This window comes from Camelina sativa, chromosome 12, assembly GCF_030686135.1.
Source record: "Camelina sativa cultivar CO46 ecotype springtype chromosome 12, ASM3068613v1".
NCBI classification, from domain to species: domain Eukaryota; kingdom Viridiplantae; phylum Streptophyta; class Magnoliopsida; order Brassicales; family Brassicaceae; genus Camelina; species Camelina sativa.
In genome coordinates, this window is record NC_141891.1 from 8,039,315 (window position 1) to 8,053,743 (window position 14,429).

At 37.6% G+C, this 14,429-nt stretch overlaps 5 protein-coding genes across 7 annotated transcripts; 4 read left to right on the forward strand and 1 right to left on the reverse strand.

The window, feature by feature from the left end:
- The first annotated feature begins 1,753 nt into the window (after positions 1 to 1,753).
- Positions 1,754 to 6,108, forward strand: LOC104730924 (U-box domain-containing protein 35-like). Of its 2 annotated transcripts, none has more exons than XM_087478489.1 (10): positions 1,754 to 2,140; positions 2,564 to 2,801; positions 2,956 to 3,077; positions 3,178 to 3,299; positions 3,382 to 3,560; positions 3,645 to 4,060; positions 4,134 to 4,235; positions 4,318 to 4,746; positions 4,898 to 5,656; positions 5,738 to 6,108. In XM_087478489.1, the coding sequence occupies exons 2-10, from the start codon at positions 2,609 to 2,611 to the stop codon at positions 5,912 to 5,914; spliced, it is 2,499 nt and encodes an 832-aa protein (XP_087334615.1). In that variant the 5' UTR covers positions 1,754 to 2,140; positions 2,564 to 2,608; the 3' UTR covers positions 5,915 to 6,108. The 2 variants fall into 2 exon arrangements, with proteins under 2 accessions (XP_087334615.1, XP_087334614.1); XM_087478488.1 differs by having other exon boundaries at positions 1,755 to 2,140; positions 2,571 to 2,801.
- Positions 6,109 to 6,141: 33 nt separating this feature from the next.
- Positions 6,142 to 7,915, forward strand: LOC104722454 (acid phosphatase 1-like). 2 transcript variants are annotated; one of them, XM_010440620.3, is made up of 3 exons: positions 6,142 to 6,961; positions 7,190 to 7,399; positions 7,523 to 7,915. In XM_010440620.3, the coding sequence occupies exons 1-3, from the start codon at positions 6,537 to 6,539 to the stop codon at positions 7,698 to 7,700; spliced, it is 813 nt and encodes a 270-aa protein (XP_010438922.2). In that variant the 5' UTR covers positions 6,142 to 6,536; the 3' UTR covers positions 7,701 to 7,915. The 2 variants fall into 2 exon arrangements, 1 of the variants encoding a protein (XP_010438922.2); XR_015574557.1 differs by having other exon boundaries at positions 6,177 to 6,957.
- Positions 7,916 to 8,160: 245 nt separating this feature from the next.
- LOC104733316 (oleosin 18.5 kDa) lies at positions 8,161 to 9,322 on the reverse strand. The gene is made up of 2 exons (XM_087478491.1): positions 8,835 to 9,322; positions 8,161 to 8,622 (listed from the first exon to the last, which is right to left on the reverse strand). Exons 1-2 carry the CDS (start codon positions 9,209 to 9,211, stop codon positions 8,454 to 8,456), a joined length of 546 nt encoding a protein of 181 aa, XP_087334617.1. The 5' UTR covers positions 9,212 to 9,322; the 3' UTR covers positions 8,161 to 8,453.
- Positions 9,323 to 10,311: 989 nt separating this feature from the next.
- On the forward strand, positions 10,312 to 11,252 carry LOC104730927 (peptide methionine sulfoxide reductase A4, chloroplastic). Its single transcript, XM_010450172.3, has 2 exons — positions 10,312 to 10,815; positions 10,902 to 11,252. The coding sequence occupies exons 1-2, from the start codon at positions 10,483 to 10,485 to the stop codon at positions 11,181 to 11,183; spliced, it is 615 nt and encodes a 204-aa protein (XP_010448474.1). The 5' UTR covers positions 10,312 to 10,482; the 3' UTR covers positions 11,184 to 11,252.
- Positions 11,253 to 12,873: 1,621 nt separating this feature from the next.
- Positions 12,874 to 14,418, forward strand: LOC104730928 (peptide methionine sulfoxide reductase A4, chloroplastic). Its single transcript, XM_010450173.3, has 2 exons — positions 12,874 to 13,568; positions 13,949 to 14,418. Exons 1-2 carry the CDS (start codon positions 13,044 to 13,046, stop codon positions 14,198 to 14,200), a joined length of 777 nt encoding a protein of 258 aa, XP_010448475.2. The 5' UTR covers positions 12,874 to 13,043; the 3' UTR covers positions 14,201 to 14,418.
- The last annotated feature ends 11 nt before the right edge of the window (positions 14,419 to 14,429 follow it).

A 14,429-nucleotide genomic window follows, 5' to 3' on the forward strand; every position in this document is an offset into this window, starting at 1 on the left:
TTGTTTGCATTAAAATCATACAGATATGGTTCAAAATTATATCTTCGAATCTCTCTCTTTTTTTTTTCTTTTTTTTCTTTTTTGTGTGTGTGTGTGTGCATAAGTTACAGAATTTCATATTGAATTGGGGACATATCTGGTTAAAAAGCCTTAAACCAGCACGTAATAGTTTTCGTTTTTTCGGGTTTAGAGATAAACCAAAACATAACGAGTCTTTTTCAATTTGAGTTTTGGTTGCGTTTTCAATTGGATTTTTATATGTTTCATTTGTTTGTTAAAGTCAACATATATTGTATATAGGCGTTTCTGTGTGGCCAAATTAAGTTTAACTTGATATGCGTACTATCAATGGTGACAGGGGTATTAGTAAGTTTATCTCCGAAATATGTTTTCATTTTACAAAGCAACTTATGTTAAGAGTTTTCTTTAAGAAAAAAATACTTGCAAAACTTCTTACTGTATTCATTACTACGTACATCATCGATTCATTGATTTTTGCTGATGTCATTTGTCCATTTCCCATGGCACAAATTCTGAATTTTTTTTTCTTTGTGTACATGTTAAAAATAGTTCGAATAATTTTGGTCCGTTATACATATATACTTACAAGAATATAATCGAGTGCAAAACAATATTGATGCATGTTCTTACTACACTTTTGACAATTTTTGTTTAGTTTTATCTTCTTTTGTTTTTGGTTTAGTTAACATTTGATATTGACCTGAACAATATATATGGTTGTTCACATGCAAAATACAAAAACAGTAATACGAATATTAGACTCAATAGCATGAAAACTCCAAAACCAATTTGAAACTCCAGAAATATATTTCGTACGGAAAAGGAGAAATCAACATAAAAAGAAATTAGAATAGATTTTTGATTTTCTTGAAGATATTCAATCATTAAAATAATGTGTCCTAATCGTATGAATATTCACGACTTCGACTACATGGACACAGATTTTGGCGTGAGGACAAAGACGAGTTAAAATTCGATTTTTTCCACCTTTAATCATCAATCATCATTATCAAGGAGATCATATCAACAATGACATGATATTCATTTTTCCCAATCTTTTGTTTTTTTTTTTTTTTTGCTTCAATTTTTTAGCTCGTCTTGGATTTTGTCAATATTGGGTAGTTCTGATTATGATAAACATCCAGTCCGGTCCCGATTTTACCAATTTTGCCGGTTTTAATCTCGTATCAGACCAGCTAGTCGGACATATCAAACTACAAACCAACAAATACTTCGGTATAATCAACCTATGAAAACCCCCATACCAACAATAATTAGGCTAAAACTCGCAAAAACTGGCCAAAGCACGGGTCAAACTAATGTTTAACTGAACTCTAGCCAATTCAGGTCAGCGCACAGTTACTAAAGTTGACCATTTTTATTATTTGCACCACAGCCACGTGAGAAAACAGAGTTTCTTATTTTCTTACCTTCGTTTATATTTTTTTTTGTTTTCTTACAAAAGTCATTTTAGTCATATGCAATTATCAATTATGCCTAACCGGGGAGACAAAAAGACGTGAGGAAGGGATAGGTCATGCGTGCAACTAAGGGCAAACACACAATATGTTAAAATTTATAATAATGGCGTTGAGGAATGTAATTAATACCAAATAATTAAGGAATTAAGCGATAAACATATACTATGATTAAAATAATTGCAAAAGGGCACCTAAAATAATTGCAGAAAGGGCCTAAACATGATTAAAAACGTAATTATTTAAGCACACACTCTCTCTGTCACACTGATAATGAAGAAAACCCCTCAGGAGTCAGAGAGAACAAAAAGAGTATATACCCAACCCAAGAGTGATCCTTTGACGATTAACATAATTTAGCATGACCAAGTTGTCTCATTTTCTTATTACTTTGTTTTCAAATCTTTTTTTAAGATTCGATTGATGGATTATATAAGTACCCACTGATTGTAGAAGCACCACGAACGTGGGTCTTCTTCCTCGGCTGCCTCTTTTTGTTTCCTTCCATTGATTGCTTTGTGAAAATGGAACCTTCCCCAAATTCGAGATGCCCAATGCTGAATTAAAGAGGCAATTTTTTTTTCATCTTCTTCCCAATTTATGTCTTGGGTTTGACTAAAGTCTCATCCTTTCTTTACCAGGTAGTTTTCAATTTCTGGGTTTTCTTGTTTTTTCTGCTGTCATGGTCCCGTTGATTTGACTTTGTTAATAAGTAAATTCCTCTGCAATTGCATTGTGTGCTTTAAAAGTTGACATTTTTTTCTTAGAAAGTTCAATTATTTTAACTTGGAAGAGACTAGCTGTTTAGCTTCTATGGTCGTTGGGTGTGCTTAATGATGCTTACGCATAACTCCTCCATATTATACTCTTGAGACATTTGTCAATACTTTTGTTACCATTCGCCAATTCTGTTTAGATTAATTGAACATTGGTGGTATTCAATATCCAGCTATGTGAGTAGTTCGAGTATAATTACTGTCTGTTAATTCTCGTTTGCTGGAGAGTTTAGATGGCTTTAGTTTGGCTTTCCCTTTTTTTAGCTGCAGTGTCTGAAATGATTGTAGTGTGCAGGGTTAATAAAAGCAACAAGAAGGAAAAAAGGATAGACAATGAGTAGTAGATCACCAGACAAACTAGCGCTTCCTCCTCCTCCTTCATTGTATACCGTCGTTGTGGCTCTTAGTGGGAGCAGTAAAAACAAAAATGTAGTTACATGGGCGCTCGAAAAATTTGCTCCTGAAGGAAATGTTGGCTTCAAGCTACTTCACATCCATCCAATGATTACTTCTGTACCTACACCAAGTAAAGCTCCAACTTTGACTTGTATCTCTGTTTCTTTCTTGCACTCAGGGCTTCTTGTGTGTTTCCTTATTGGTATATTGTGTAAAAACAACACTGAGACTTTATTTTAACCGATAAAAAGCCTGATGTCCATTTGTTGTTCCTCCTTCTCAAGTGGGAAATGCAATCCCTATTTCCGAGGTACGAGATGATGTAGTAACTGCGTATAGACAGGAAATACTGTGGCAGTCTGAAGAGATGCTTAAACCTTTAACAAAAATGTTCTTGCGGAGAAAGGTATTGTCTCTTACCAGATATCTTATGCTTTTCTTTTTTTTTGTTGGCTAAAAACATAACCTGAAAGTTTCATGAACTCATTGAATTACCTTAATGAAAGGTTGCAGTAGAAGTTCGTGTGATTGAATCAGATAATGTAGCAGCTGCGATAACTGAAGAAGTTGCTCGGAATTCAACAGAGAGACTTGTCATTGGAGGCTCATCGCGTAGTTTTTTCTCAAGGTATATGACCACCGTGCTGCAAGCTTTGTACCTTTTCTTCTTTTGGTTTCTTGTACCAATGAATCTGTTTTGAAAATTCCAGGAAAGCTGATATGTGCTCAGCGATATCAGCTTTGATGCCGAACTTTTGTACAGTTTATGTTGTTTCAAAAGGAAAATTGTCATGCGTCAGACCATCAGACTCTGATGGAAATGCAACTATAAGAGATGATGGTAGCGAAAGGACTGATTCTTCCAACGGTTCTTCCGGTCCCGCCTCAGGTTTATGACTCTACAATGTGTTTGTGTGAATATTCTTCCAGAAATGGTGTGTAGGTCTGATTTTGCTACCCCATTTCTCTCTAGATTCAACAGATGTAATGTCAAGTGGGCGTGACTCTCAATCTCGTGCTCTATCCCTCCCGGTCAGGAGATTGCAACAGTTCCCGGCAGTGGGAAGACAAGCATCAGTTCCAATGGAGACGAGTTCAGTTGGCTCGGATGAAACCAGGTGCATGTCTTTGGATGCAGATGAAGCTAAAGATGTTTCGAGTGTAAATAGAAGCAGCACGGATACTACATCACGTTGGACTCCACGGCTTAGAGATTATGAGGAGAGAAAAGAAGCTATGAGTTCTTCTTCTAGTAACCGTGATTATGGGAATGTTGGTAGTAGGTTTAGTTGGACTGGCATGGTGGTTGATACTACTCACTCTCGGGCTTCTCAACAAGCTTCAAACATGTCTGATGCTCTAAGTGAACAATCTTATTCAGACAACCAGGTACTAAAATGGGATTTTTTTAATATTTTCGATTATTTCTTGTGAATCGGAATAACATAAGTTATTTGTTTAGGTAAACCTAAACTTTGAGATTGAGAAGTTGAGAGCTGAGCTTAGACACGTTCAAGAAATGTATGCTGTAGCTCAAACAGAAACCTATGATGCTTCGCGAAAGGTGAAGGCCGGATAATCTCATATATCTTTGCATTTGATTAAACGTATTAGTTTGTGCTCAATACTTTCTGAAAATGTTTCAGCTTGGTGAGCTTAACCAACGTCGGTTAGAAGAAGCCATAAAGTTGGAAGAGCTTAAGCTGAAGGAGTACGAAGCTCGAGAGTTAGCAGAAAAGGAAAAGCAAAATTTTGAGAAGGCGAGGAGGGATGCAGAGAGCATGAGAGAAAGAGCGGAGAGGGAAATTGCACAGAGAAGAGAAGCCGAGAGGAAATCAGCACGTGATACCAAAGAGAAAGAGAAGCTTGAGGGCACTCTGGGGTCTCCTCAGCTGCAATATCAGCACTTCACTTGGGAAGAAATTATGGCTGCCACTTCATCATTCTCAGAAGAGCTGAAGATCGGAATGGGAGCCTACGGAGCTGTTTACAAATGTAATATGCATCATACAACCGCAGCTGTCAAAGTTTTGCATTCTGCTGAAAATGGTCTGTCCAGACAATTTAAGCAAGAGGTATGGAAGTAGGCTTGCACAGTCGTTTTAAGACATTTCGGTTTTCTGTTTTCATTATGGAAGTTTTCTGATTCTAGTTTAAATTCTTGTGACAAAGGTTTTCTCTGTTTTAAGAAGCTACATATAACCTCTTGGTCTCTCTATTTTGCAGCTTGAAATATTGAGCAAGATTCGGCACCCACACTTGGTTATGCTTCTAGGAGCGTGCCCGGAGCAAGGAGCTTTAGTTTATGAGTACATGGAAAACGGTAGCTTGGAGGACAGATTGTTCCAGGTCAACAACAGTCCGCCACTGCCGTGGTTTGAGCGGTTTAGGATAGCTTGGGAAGTCGCAGCGGCTCTTATCTTCCTCCACAAATCAAAGCCTAAACCGATCATTCACCGTGATCTAAAACCTGCAAACATCTTGCTTGATCACAACTTTGTCAGCAAAGTTGGGGACGTCGGACTCTCAACGATGGTTCAAGTCGATCCTTTATCTACTAAATTCACAGTATACAAACAAACAAGCCCCGTAGGAACGTTATGCTATATTGATCCTGAATATCAACGAACGGGAATGATATCGTCGAAATCAGATGTCTACTCCTTTGGAATGATTGTTCTTCAGCTTCTCACAGCAAAACCGGCTATCGCATTGGCACATTTTGTTGAGAGTGCAATGGATAGTAACGATGAGTTTCTCAAGATCTTAGATCAGAAAGCAGGAAACTGGCCTATTGAAGAAACCAGGGAATTGACAGCATTGGCTTTGTGTTGTACAGAGCTAAGAGGGAAAGATAGACCTGATTTGAAAGATCAGATTCTTCCGGCCCTCGAGAGCCTTAAGAAAGTAGCTGATAAAGCAAGAAACTCACTTTCCGGGGTGTCGACTCAGCCTCCCACTCATTTCATCTGCCCACTACTTAAGGTAACTAAATTTTACACAAACCTTCTTCACATGCCCAAATCCAAAACAAATGTTTAAGAGGCTTTTGTCTATACAATACAGGACGTGATGAACGAGCCATGCGTTGCAGCTGACGGATACACATACGACCGTCGTGCAATAGAGGAGTGGCTTGAGGAGCACGACACATCGCCGATGACAGATTCACCGTTACGTAGCAAGAGCCTTTTGCCCAACTATACTCTTTACACAGCCATCATGGAGTGGAGGTCACAGTAAGCCCAAAAATGTATAGCCTTTTTCTTGGTATATATAAAAACGGCAAGATGTTCCTTCCCTTCTTCACGTTTTTTTTTTGTGGGTTCGGTTTAAATCATCATGAATACTACTAATGTTGTATATAATTGCATCTCTGATATGACGGATGTTGTATAAAACAGTAATGAGCAATATGATCATGTTTGATTCACTAATAATGGTATCCACCATTCGTTTAATTTGCCTCCAAATATTAGGACTCAAAAAGCATTGCCTTTTGTTTGTTCCTTCTTTGTGGTCTTTTAGGTACTTTTGAGGGGTCTCTCTCCTCCTCCTCCTCCATTACCCAAAAAGAAACAGAACAAACTCTTTTCTCCGATCATCCTCATTTCTCCCATTGAAAAAAAGGACTTGAGGAGAGGTGGGAGAAAGAAAGGTTTTTTACTGTTTCTAGGGTTTCTTTATTCCATTTTCTCATCATTGGAGAATGGAAATTTCTTCTTACTGTGTTCTTCAAATTTTCGCCTGAATGTTCAAAAACTTCACCTTCATTAGATTCCCTCAAGACCCAATTGCAAAGACTTCACCTTTTTGTTCTCTAGCCTCTCTCAAATTGATTTGATTTGTTAATCTTGTATACACAATGCGGATTCTTGTGAATCATCATCTCCTTCTTCTGTTATCTCTGCTTCCTCTGGCGGCGTTTTCCGAAGAAAACACCACGAGCTCGTACCTCATCCCACGGCCATTGATCTTTGAGACCCAGCAGCTCAAGAACATCGAAGACGACGACAATGATGTCAATCTACTGCATTGCACGAGCTGGAGATTCGCGGCGGAGACGAACAATCTCGCTCCTTGGAAAACGATTCCTGTTGAATGTGCAGACTACGTGAAAGATTACTTGATGGATAAAGGTTACGTCTTTGATATGGAGAGAGTCTCCGAGGAGGCTGAGGTTTATGCTAGCAGCTTCGAATCTAACGGTGACGGCAAAGATGTTTGGATTTTCGATATTGATGAGACGTTATTGTCCAATCTTCCTTATTATCTGGAACACGGTTGTGGGTAAATTTTATCTCAACTCTTTCATATTACAAAGTTTGGTTTTTTGCATTATTTTGTATATGAATGTGTCTTTTAAGATTTGAGATAGGTGTTTGTTGTCGGGAGGATTCACAACTGTTTGATATATCAATCCCATGACATTGTAGTAACAGTCAAATGTGAATCTGTGTTTTCTTTTACTGATTACATATTTAGTAGTATATTTCCTCTGTTTTGGGAATTTTGCAGGTTGGAAGTTTTCAATCATTCGAAGTTTGATAAGTGGGTGGAGAAAGGGATAGCACCTGCTATAGCACCAAGCTTGAAACTATACCAAATGGTTCAAGATATGGGTTACAAAATTATCTTGCTTACAGGGCGGAGAGAGAACCACAGGGTTGTCACTGTGGAAAACCTGCGCAATGCTGGTTTCCATAACTGGGACAAGCTTATTCTAAGGTAACTTGGGCCAAAGTGTGTCCTCCAATAGTACAATGTAGCTATCCAGATTTTTTATGCTGATCATGGTCTTATCTTGGATTTGGATGATCGACACATTTGTTTTGCTGCTTATTGCAACAGATCGATGGATGATGATCACAAAACAGCGACCATATTCAAGTCTGAGAAGAGGGATGAGATGATGGACGAAGGGTATAGAATCAGAGGCAATTCAGGTGACCAATGGAGTGATTTGTTGGGTTATGCAATGTCAGAAAGGTCCTTCAAACTTCCGAATCCAATGTATTATATTCCCTGAAGGGGAAGAAGACTCTAATTCGTTTAATCAGAGAGAACAATTCAGGTGACCTTGAAGCGACCTACTGTTTTTGAAGTTTGGGTTGTCATGTAATCACTTGCTATATGTACTGCTTGACTGCATCAGTTTCAATGATTGAGCTGGAAAAGTTTATGCTTAAGAGTCGATACTATAATTATATCTCAATAATAATAGAATTATCTAGTACATAAAAACTACAAATTGTTGACACAAAAATATTCAATGAAGAACACACCATTATTTTCCCAACTTATATTTAGATTTTAGAAACCAACTGAGGTATATGCAATCTGACAAAATTTTAGTTATAAAGTGTCTGTTTTAGTAATCTCAATGTAGAGTAACGCTCCCATACAACTTATGACTGATCAAGTCATAAGAAATAGACCCATAATACAACAAAATATAAAGAACATAGAAAGAAGGATCAAACATTAAATTCACAAAACAAGATCTTTACTATATAGACGTCTCCACTTACAAACAAAACCAAATAAAGTACAACATGTAACGTTTACAAAATTACAATAAGAAGAAGAAACAAACAAACATGGTACCACTTAGACAAAATAGCAACACATATAAAACATAGGATTTACTTATTAAAAAAGAAGAAGAGATATATAGCTACTCGACATCGCTGTTTTTATTACCTTCCCTCTGATCAAATTCCAAACACTTTATTCCTCATAAACTCTAAGACTCCACGACATCGGATAGCAGCGGGCTAATTTAAGTAGTGTGCTGAGTCCCACGGGTACGGTCACGGTCATGTTCCCCACCCGTATGCTGTTGTCCGTAGTACTGAGCTCTGTCTTTCAGATCCTGAGCTTTGCTTCCCAGCTTCATCCTTGCACTGTCCAACTTATCTGACCCCTGTGGGTGCTCTCCCGTTGCGTACCTATTGGCAATCACATGTGCATCATACTAAGCATTCAGCTATAGCTAGGTCAGCTTTTGTATTTAATCAACCAAATTGATCCAACAATACTTGAGGCTACTTGCCTAGAATTTAGGTTTTGTTCATGTGACAATTGATCCAAAGCTACTAGCTGAACACATGCATGAACGAAACTCATAATTAATGGAATATGGGGATGAATGTGATCTTACCTGTAAATCCAAGAGAAGACGGTTATAGCTGCAATGCCAAACCCACCAGAGGAGAGAAAGCCGGTGATGAGGAGTGCTACGGTGATGAGAGCCGGGACTAGGATTGGGCTGAAGATAACGAGCAAAGGAGTTGCAACAGTCAAAGCAATGACTGTTCCTACAAGGGTAAGGCTGGAGAGGACAAGGAGGGAACCACCAGCTGTGACAGCAGTAGCAGCTTTAGCAATCTGCCTAGACTTGGAGTAGTCTGATCCTCGTCCCATCTGGTACTGGTCTCGGCCGCCCATCATCTGGTACTGGTCTCGGTCTCGGCCTATCATCGGGTACTGGTCACGGCCGATGATATCGTGATGGGTTGTTCTAGCTGTATCCGCCATTTTTGCTTTTCTTGTTGGCTAGAAAAGGAAAAAGAAGGTACTGAAAATGTGATTGATCTCAAGAGAGAGGGATGTGTATATATTTTGGAATAGGAATGAGTTGCCAAATTGTTTACATATATGAAGAGAGGGGACGAGAGTCACGTGTCAATGGCGTCATCATGCAGTTGTACGCCACCTGTTAATAGCGTCACCATGCAGCCGCTGCATGTGTAAACGAGAGGGGTCTACTTGAGGACACGTTTGTTTTTTGTTTAGTTTACTTGGAATGTGGCGTTGGCAATGAACCGAACGCAAAACTTAAAATGGACTGTTGGGCTGGTTAAATATGGGTTCGGGCCTTCAATGCATTCCTCCGACACAATTTAAACGACCATTATTGGCAAATGAGACATCAAACGATGAAATGAAAAACCCCTAAAGGTAGAAGAGGAACGAAATTAAAAGAAAGTGAGAGGCATAATATAAGGACGATTTTGCTCTTTTAGTTATCGGTAAAAAACCATCATACCCAAAAACGATATTCATGGGAGGTTTTTAGCTCTGTTATACAAACGCAAATTTAAGCTTATAAAATATGTATTTAAATACAAAACAAACTCGACTAAAACTTGTGGCATAAAAAAGGTTAAAGGTTTGTGTGATAGGGTTTTTACTAAATCACCACCTTATTGATGCATGTTCTTGAAGAGAAGAACAAAATTAAAAGCCAAAGTCAAAAAAAGTACACGTCTTTACTTTAACCTACACTAGCTAAGTTCATTATTTTGGGATATAAATTTTTTTTTTTTTCTTTTTTCTGAAGGCTATTATTTTGGTGGATGTCACATGTATTGTATGTGAAGAAAAATTAAGATTTAATCTATTGTGATGTATCTGCTGCATTTAGTGTCTATGTTCATTACCTATACTTCGATTTGCAATATATTTCCTGAAATTGGTAGGTGAAAAAAAAACGTGACCATTCATACCGATTCAGAAAATATATTGGAAATCGAAGTACAGATCCAAATGAACATAGACACTATATGTAGCACATACATCATAATATAAAGACACCTAACCAATTTATATCATACCAGTGTACAATACCAAAATGAACATAGACACTATATGAAACAGATACATGACAAAAAAATCTTGAGGTTATAATTATGTCCAAAGGGAAGACAAATTTGTATATATATCCCTTCGGCTTGTTTTAAGTTGCATATATCACTATCCCTTTCTCCCAAACCTCTCGAAGACGCATCTCCTTCTACAAATCCACGATGAACAACCTCTTCAAAGTCGACCCTTCATCCGCCGCAGTCGCCCAAGGACCCGACAACGATGTTCCTTCTCCAGGTCAGCTATTCGCTCAATTCGGCGGCGGTTGTTTCTGGGGTGTGGAGCTAGCTTTCCAGAGTGTTCCTGGTGTGACCAAGACCGAGGTTGGGTATAGCCATGGTCTCGTTCACAATCCGAGTTACGTGGATGTCTGTACTAACACCACGGGACATAACGAGGTTGTTAGGGTTCAGTACGATCCTAAAGATTGCACCTTTGAGAGCTTGCTCGATCTTTTCTGGAATAGCCATGATCCAACCTCCTTCAATCGTCAGGTGATTGCTTTGTCCCTTCAAAAAAAAATCGAAACTTTATCGCATCTCCATCTGTTCTTATTATGTTTGTGTGTTGATTTGAGCAGGGGAAAGATGTGGGAACACAGTATCGATCAGGCATATACTACTACACAGACGAGCAAGAGAGGATAGCTCGTGAAGATGTTGAGGTGCAGGAGAAGATCTTGGACAAGAAGATTGTGACAGAGATACTTCCCGCTACGAAGTTTTACAAAGCGGAAGAGTACCACCAGCAATACCTGACAAAAGGCGGTCTCACGTGTTCAAGACCATCAGCTGGGAACGGTTGCAAGGATGCAATGCGATGCGGTACAAAAGAAGTGGCTTGTTTCATGAAAATGCATTAATCTGTAGATCACATTTGTGTATTATACAATTTGAGACCAATGAGAATAAAACAGTTTCGAATTATTATCTTTTGATTTTGAGTTTTTGAGCAATTTAGAAGCTAATCTAAATGGTCGGATCATCACTTGGATGCATATAGGCCATGAAATGGGCATTGAGTTATTTCACGACACCACCAAAACAATTTCCATGGATTTCATTCTACAAAATTCATATTACCATTGTTTATATTCAAGATTAGGAAATCGAGATCATATGAACGTATGAGATTATCTAGAATCTCAGAGTGATTTGTACTGTTCAATCAAGCGTGACGCATGGAGACGTGATGTTGGGGTCACTGTGCATCCTAGACTATGCAGAAATGCGATCTGCCATTTCAAAAAATGTATATGTTTCGATTCTCATTCTTCTTCTTCGATCGGTCTGAATCGTCACGTTTTTGAGCAACAATCGAAATACAGATCTATCACTCCGAATCCAAATGAACATAGACACTATATTCAGCAGATACATCATAATATAATCTTGAGTTTTTTTATGTCAAAAGAGAGAAATAAATCTCTATATATTTAAGCAAAGCTTTTAGAAGTTTAACTCTATTATCATGTGAAATATTACAAAAATGTTATTGCATTTTTATTAATTTAATAACCAACAAAAGAAAAGCTTATATTAGTTTATAAAATAATAAAATAATATTTTTAAAATTATTTAGTAAAATGATTCAACAGAACTCATTTATTATTTCAAAATTTTTAGGAAATAATAATAAACTATTTAGAAAATTATAAAACTAAGATTAAATATATGCATCCCTAAATCATTTAATAATGACACATATCTTTTAAAACTAAGATACAACATTGATTATATTTTAAATATATAAAATATTATATCTAATTAATTAAATAATTTTGTGTTGCATATATACGCAGTGACATTTTATTAAAATATAAAAAAATCAAAAATGTTATATTCAATATAGTATATACAACTAACAAAAATCATGACCGCTTCAATATGAGTTTTGTTTTATTTTCTGTATTTTACAAAATTTATATAATTTACGGATTTGAACATTGTATCGTTTACCATAGATGGATTGAAATCAGAGTATGAAACTATGTAAATTAAAAGTAAAAGATTATAAAATGTACACAGTAATCAAATAAATCTTCTATTATTATTTTATAATTAACAAATTACAGTAAAGTTTACGCAAATATTTCTCCTGCTTTATGGTAAGGGTAACTATCTAATTTGTAGGCCTAGGCAAAATATCAGAATTCAAAGATCCGAAAAAGCCAATCCGAACCCGTATCCGAAATTGTAAAATACCCGAACAGGTTTCTCATCTCTATATCCAAAAATTCGAACCAAACCCGATCCAAACTGAAATCCGAATGGATATCTGAATATACTTACATTATTAATATAGAGTAGTAATATATTAGTAATATTTATAATTTTAGTAATGTAAGTGTCTAAACTATTTAGATTTTTAGATATTTTAGATACTCTATATTTTAGTAATTTTGAGTAAAAATACTTTAAATTTTTAGAAAAATTGGGTATTTTTTAATAATTTAGAGTAAATTAGATACTAAAATTTTGAGCTTTTTGACCTTTGGATAATCCGAATCCGAAATACCTGAATCAAACCCAATCCAAAACTGAAGTTTAGAAATATTTGAACAGATCCTATACCTCTATATCCGAAAATCTGAAAATCCGAAATAGCGAATCCGAACCTGAACGGATACCCGAATGCGCAGGCCTTTTGTAATTTGTATATATATATCCTTTGGCTTCTTAAAAACTAGTTCCAAATAGCACCACGTCACACTGCATTGATAATGCAGGTCCTCGTCGCCTCTCCTCCGTTCATCTCCGCCGCTGCTCTCTCCAAACCTCTCCGTTCTCTCTCTAAAGCCGCACTCCCTTTCTCTAGAGCCAAACCCATTTGCCCTTTCCCCCAAACCTCTCGACGACCCATCTCCGTCTACAAATCCCCGATGAACAACCTCTTTAACCGCCTCGGTTTCGGCTCTCGTCCCCAAGCCCAAGTCGACCCGGCCTCCGCCGCAATCGCCCAAGGACCCGACGACGATGTTCCTTCTCCAGGTCAGCAATTCGCTCAATTCGGCGCCGGTTGTTTCTGGGGTTTGGAGCTAGCTTACCAGAGGGTTCCTGGTGTGACCAAGACCGAGGTTGGGTATAGCCATGGGTTTGTTCACAATCCGAGTTACGGGGATGTCTGTAGTGACATCACCGGACATAACGAGGTTGTTAGGGTTCAGTACGATCCTAAAGATTGCAGCTTTGAGAGCTTGCTCGATGTTTTCTGGAAGCGCCATGATCCAACCACCTTGAATCGTCAGGTGATTGCTTTGTCCCTTAAAAAAATCGAGACTTTATCGCATCTCCATTTGAAACTATGGCTCCGGATTTGGTGTTTAATTGCTATATTGATCATTTGAAACTCTCTGTGGGCTTACTTCATCTTTATATAGATTTGGTAGTCTCATCACATGTGTAGACGAACTTCTCTGTGGCTAAGTTGTTATGAATTTGATTTGAGGTTAGAGATAAGTAAGAATCTTAGCTGATTGTGTGGAAGTGACCGTTTCCAATATGGTTCTACTTAAGTCTGCTCTTATCATGTTACTATACCGATTATGCCGTTGAGGATGAATCTAGTGTTCTTGTTGTGGTTCTTCACGTCATACTATTATTGACGTTTGTGTGTTGATTGAGCCAGGGGAATGATGTGGGAACGCAGTATCGATCAGGCATATACTACTACACAGACGAGCAAGAGCGGATAGCTCGTGAATCTATTGAGATACAGGAGAAGATCTTGAACAAGAAGATTGTGACAGAGTTACTTCCCGCTACAAAGTTTTACAGAGCGGAAGAGCACCACCAGCAATACCTGGCAAAAGGCGGTCGCATGGGTTTAAGACAATCACCTGAGAAAGGTTGCAAGGATCCAATCCGATGCTATGGCTAAGAAACTAAAGTGACTCGTCTCTCTAGCACATAAAAAAAAGAAGTGAGTTGTTTCGTGAAAATGCAATAATCTGTAGATCACATTTGTGTATTGTCTTTGTTATGTAATCAGTGGTGATGATGCACATCATATGCTTGCATGAATGTTGTGATAAATTTTATTAGTGTTACAAAAACCAACCATAATAGCATAATAGCCAATATTCAAATTTTATAAAACGTCACTTGTA

Excerpts from the sequence above, each read along its gene's own strand:
- LOC104730924 (XM_087478489.1), top strand. The coding sequence starts at position 2,609 with ATGAGTAGTAGATCACCAGACAAACTAGCGCTTCCTCCTCCTCCTTCA. Across the intron at positions 3,078-3,177 it reads AAATGTTCTTGCGGAGAAAG|GTTGCAGTAGAAGTTCGTGT; the intron begins GTATTGTCTCTT and ends CCTTAATGAAAG. Across the intron at positions 4,747-4,897 it reads CCAGACAATTTAAGCAAGAG|CTTGAAATATTGAGCAAGAT; the intron begins GTATGGAAGTAG and ends TCTATTTTGCAG.
- LOC104722454 (XM_010440620.3), top strand. The coding sequence starts at position 6,537 with ATGCGGATTCTTGTGAATCATCATCTCCTTCTTCTGTTATCTCTGCTT. Across the intron at positions 6,962-7,189 it reads TATCTGGAACACGGTTGTGG|GTTGGAAGTTTTCAATCATT; the intron begins GTAAATTTTATC and ends GGAATTTTGCAG. Across the intron at positions 7,400-7,522 it reads TGGGACAAGCTTATTCTAAG|ATCGATGGATGATGATCACA; the intron begins GTAACTTGGGCC and ends TTATTGCAACAG.
- LOC104733316 (XM_087478491.1), bottom strand. The coding sequence starts at position 9,211 with ATGGCGGATACAGCTAGAACAACCCATCACGATATCATCGGCCGTGAC. Across the intron at positions 8,623-8,834 it reads GTCTTCTCTTGGATTTACAG|GTACGCAACGGGAGAGCACC; the intron begins GTAAGATCACAT and ends GATTGCCAATAG.
- LOC104730927 (XM_010450172.3), top strand. The coding sequence starts at position 10,483 with ATGAACAACCTCTTCAAAGTCGACCCTTCATCCGCCGCAGTCGCCCAA. Across the intron at positions 10,816-10,901 it reads CAACCTCCTTCAATCGTCAG|GGGAAAGATGTGGGAACACA; the intron begins GTGATTGCTTTG and ends TGATTTGAGCAG.
- LOC104730928 (XM_010450173.3), top strand. The coding sequence starts at position 13,044 with ATGCAGGTCCTCGTCGCCTCTCCTCCGTTCATCTCCGCCGCTGCTCTC. Across the intron at positions 13,569-13,948 it reads CAACCACCTTGAATCGTCAG|GGGAATGATGTGGGAACGCA; the intron begins GTGATTGCTTTG and ends TGATTGAGCCAG.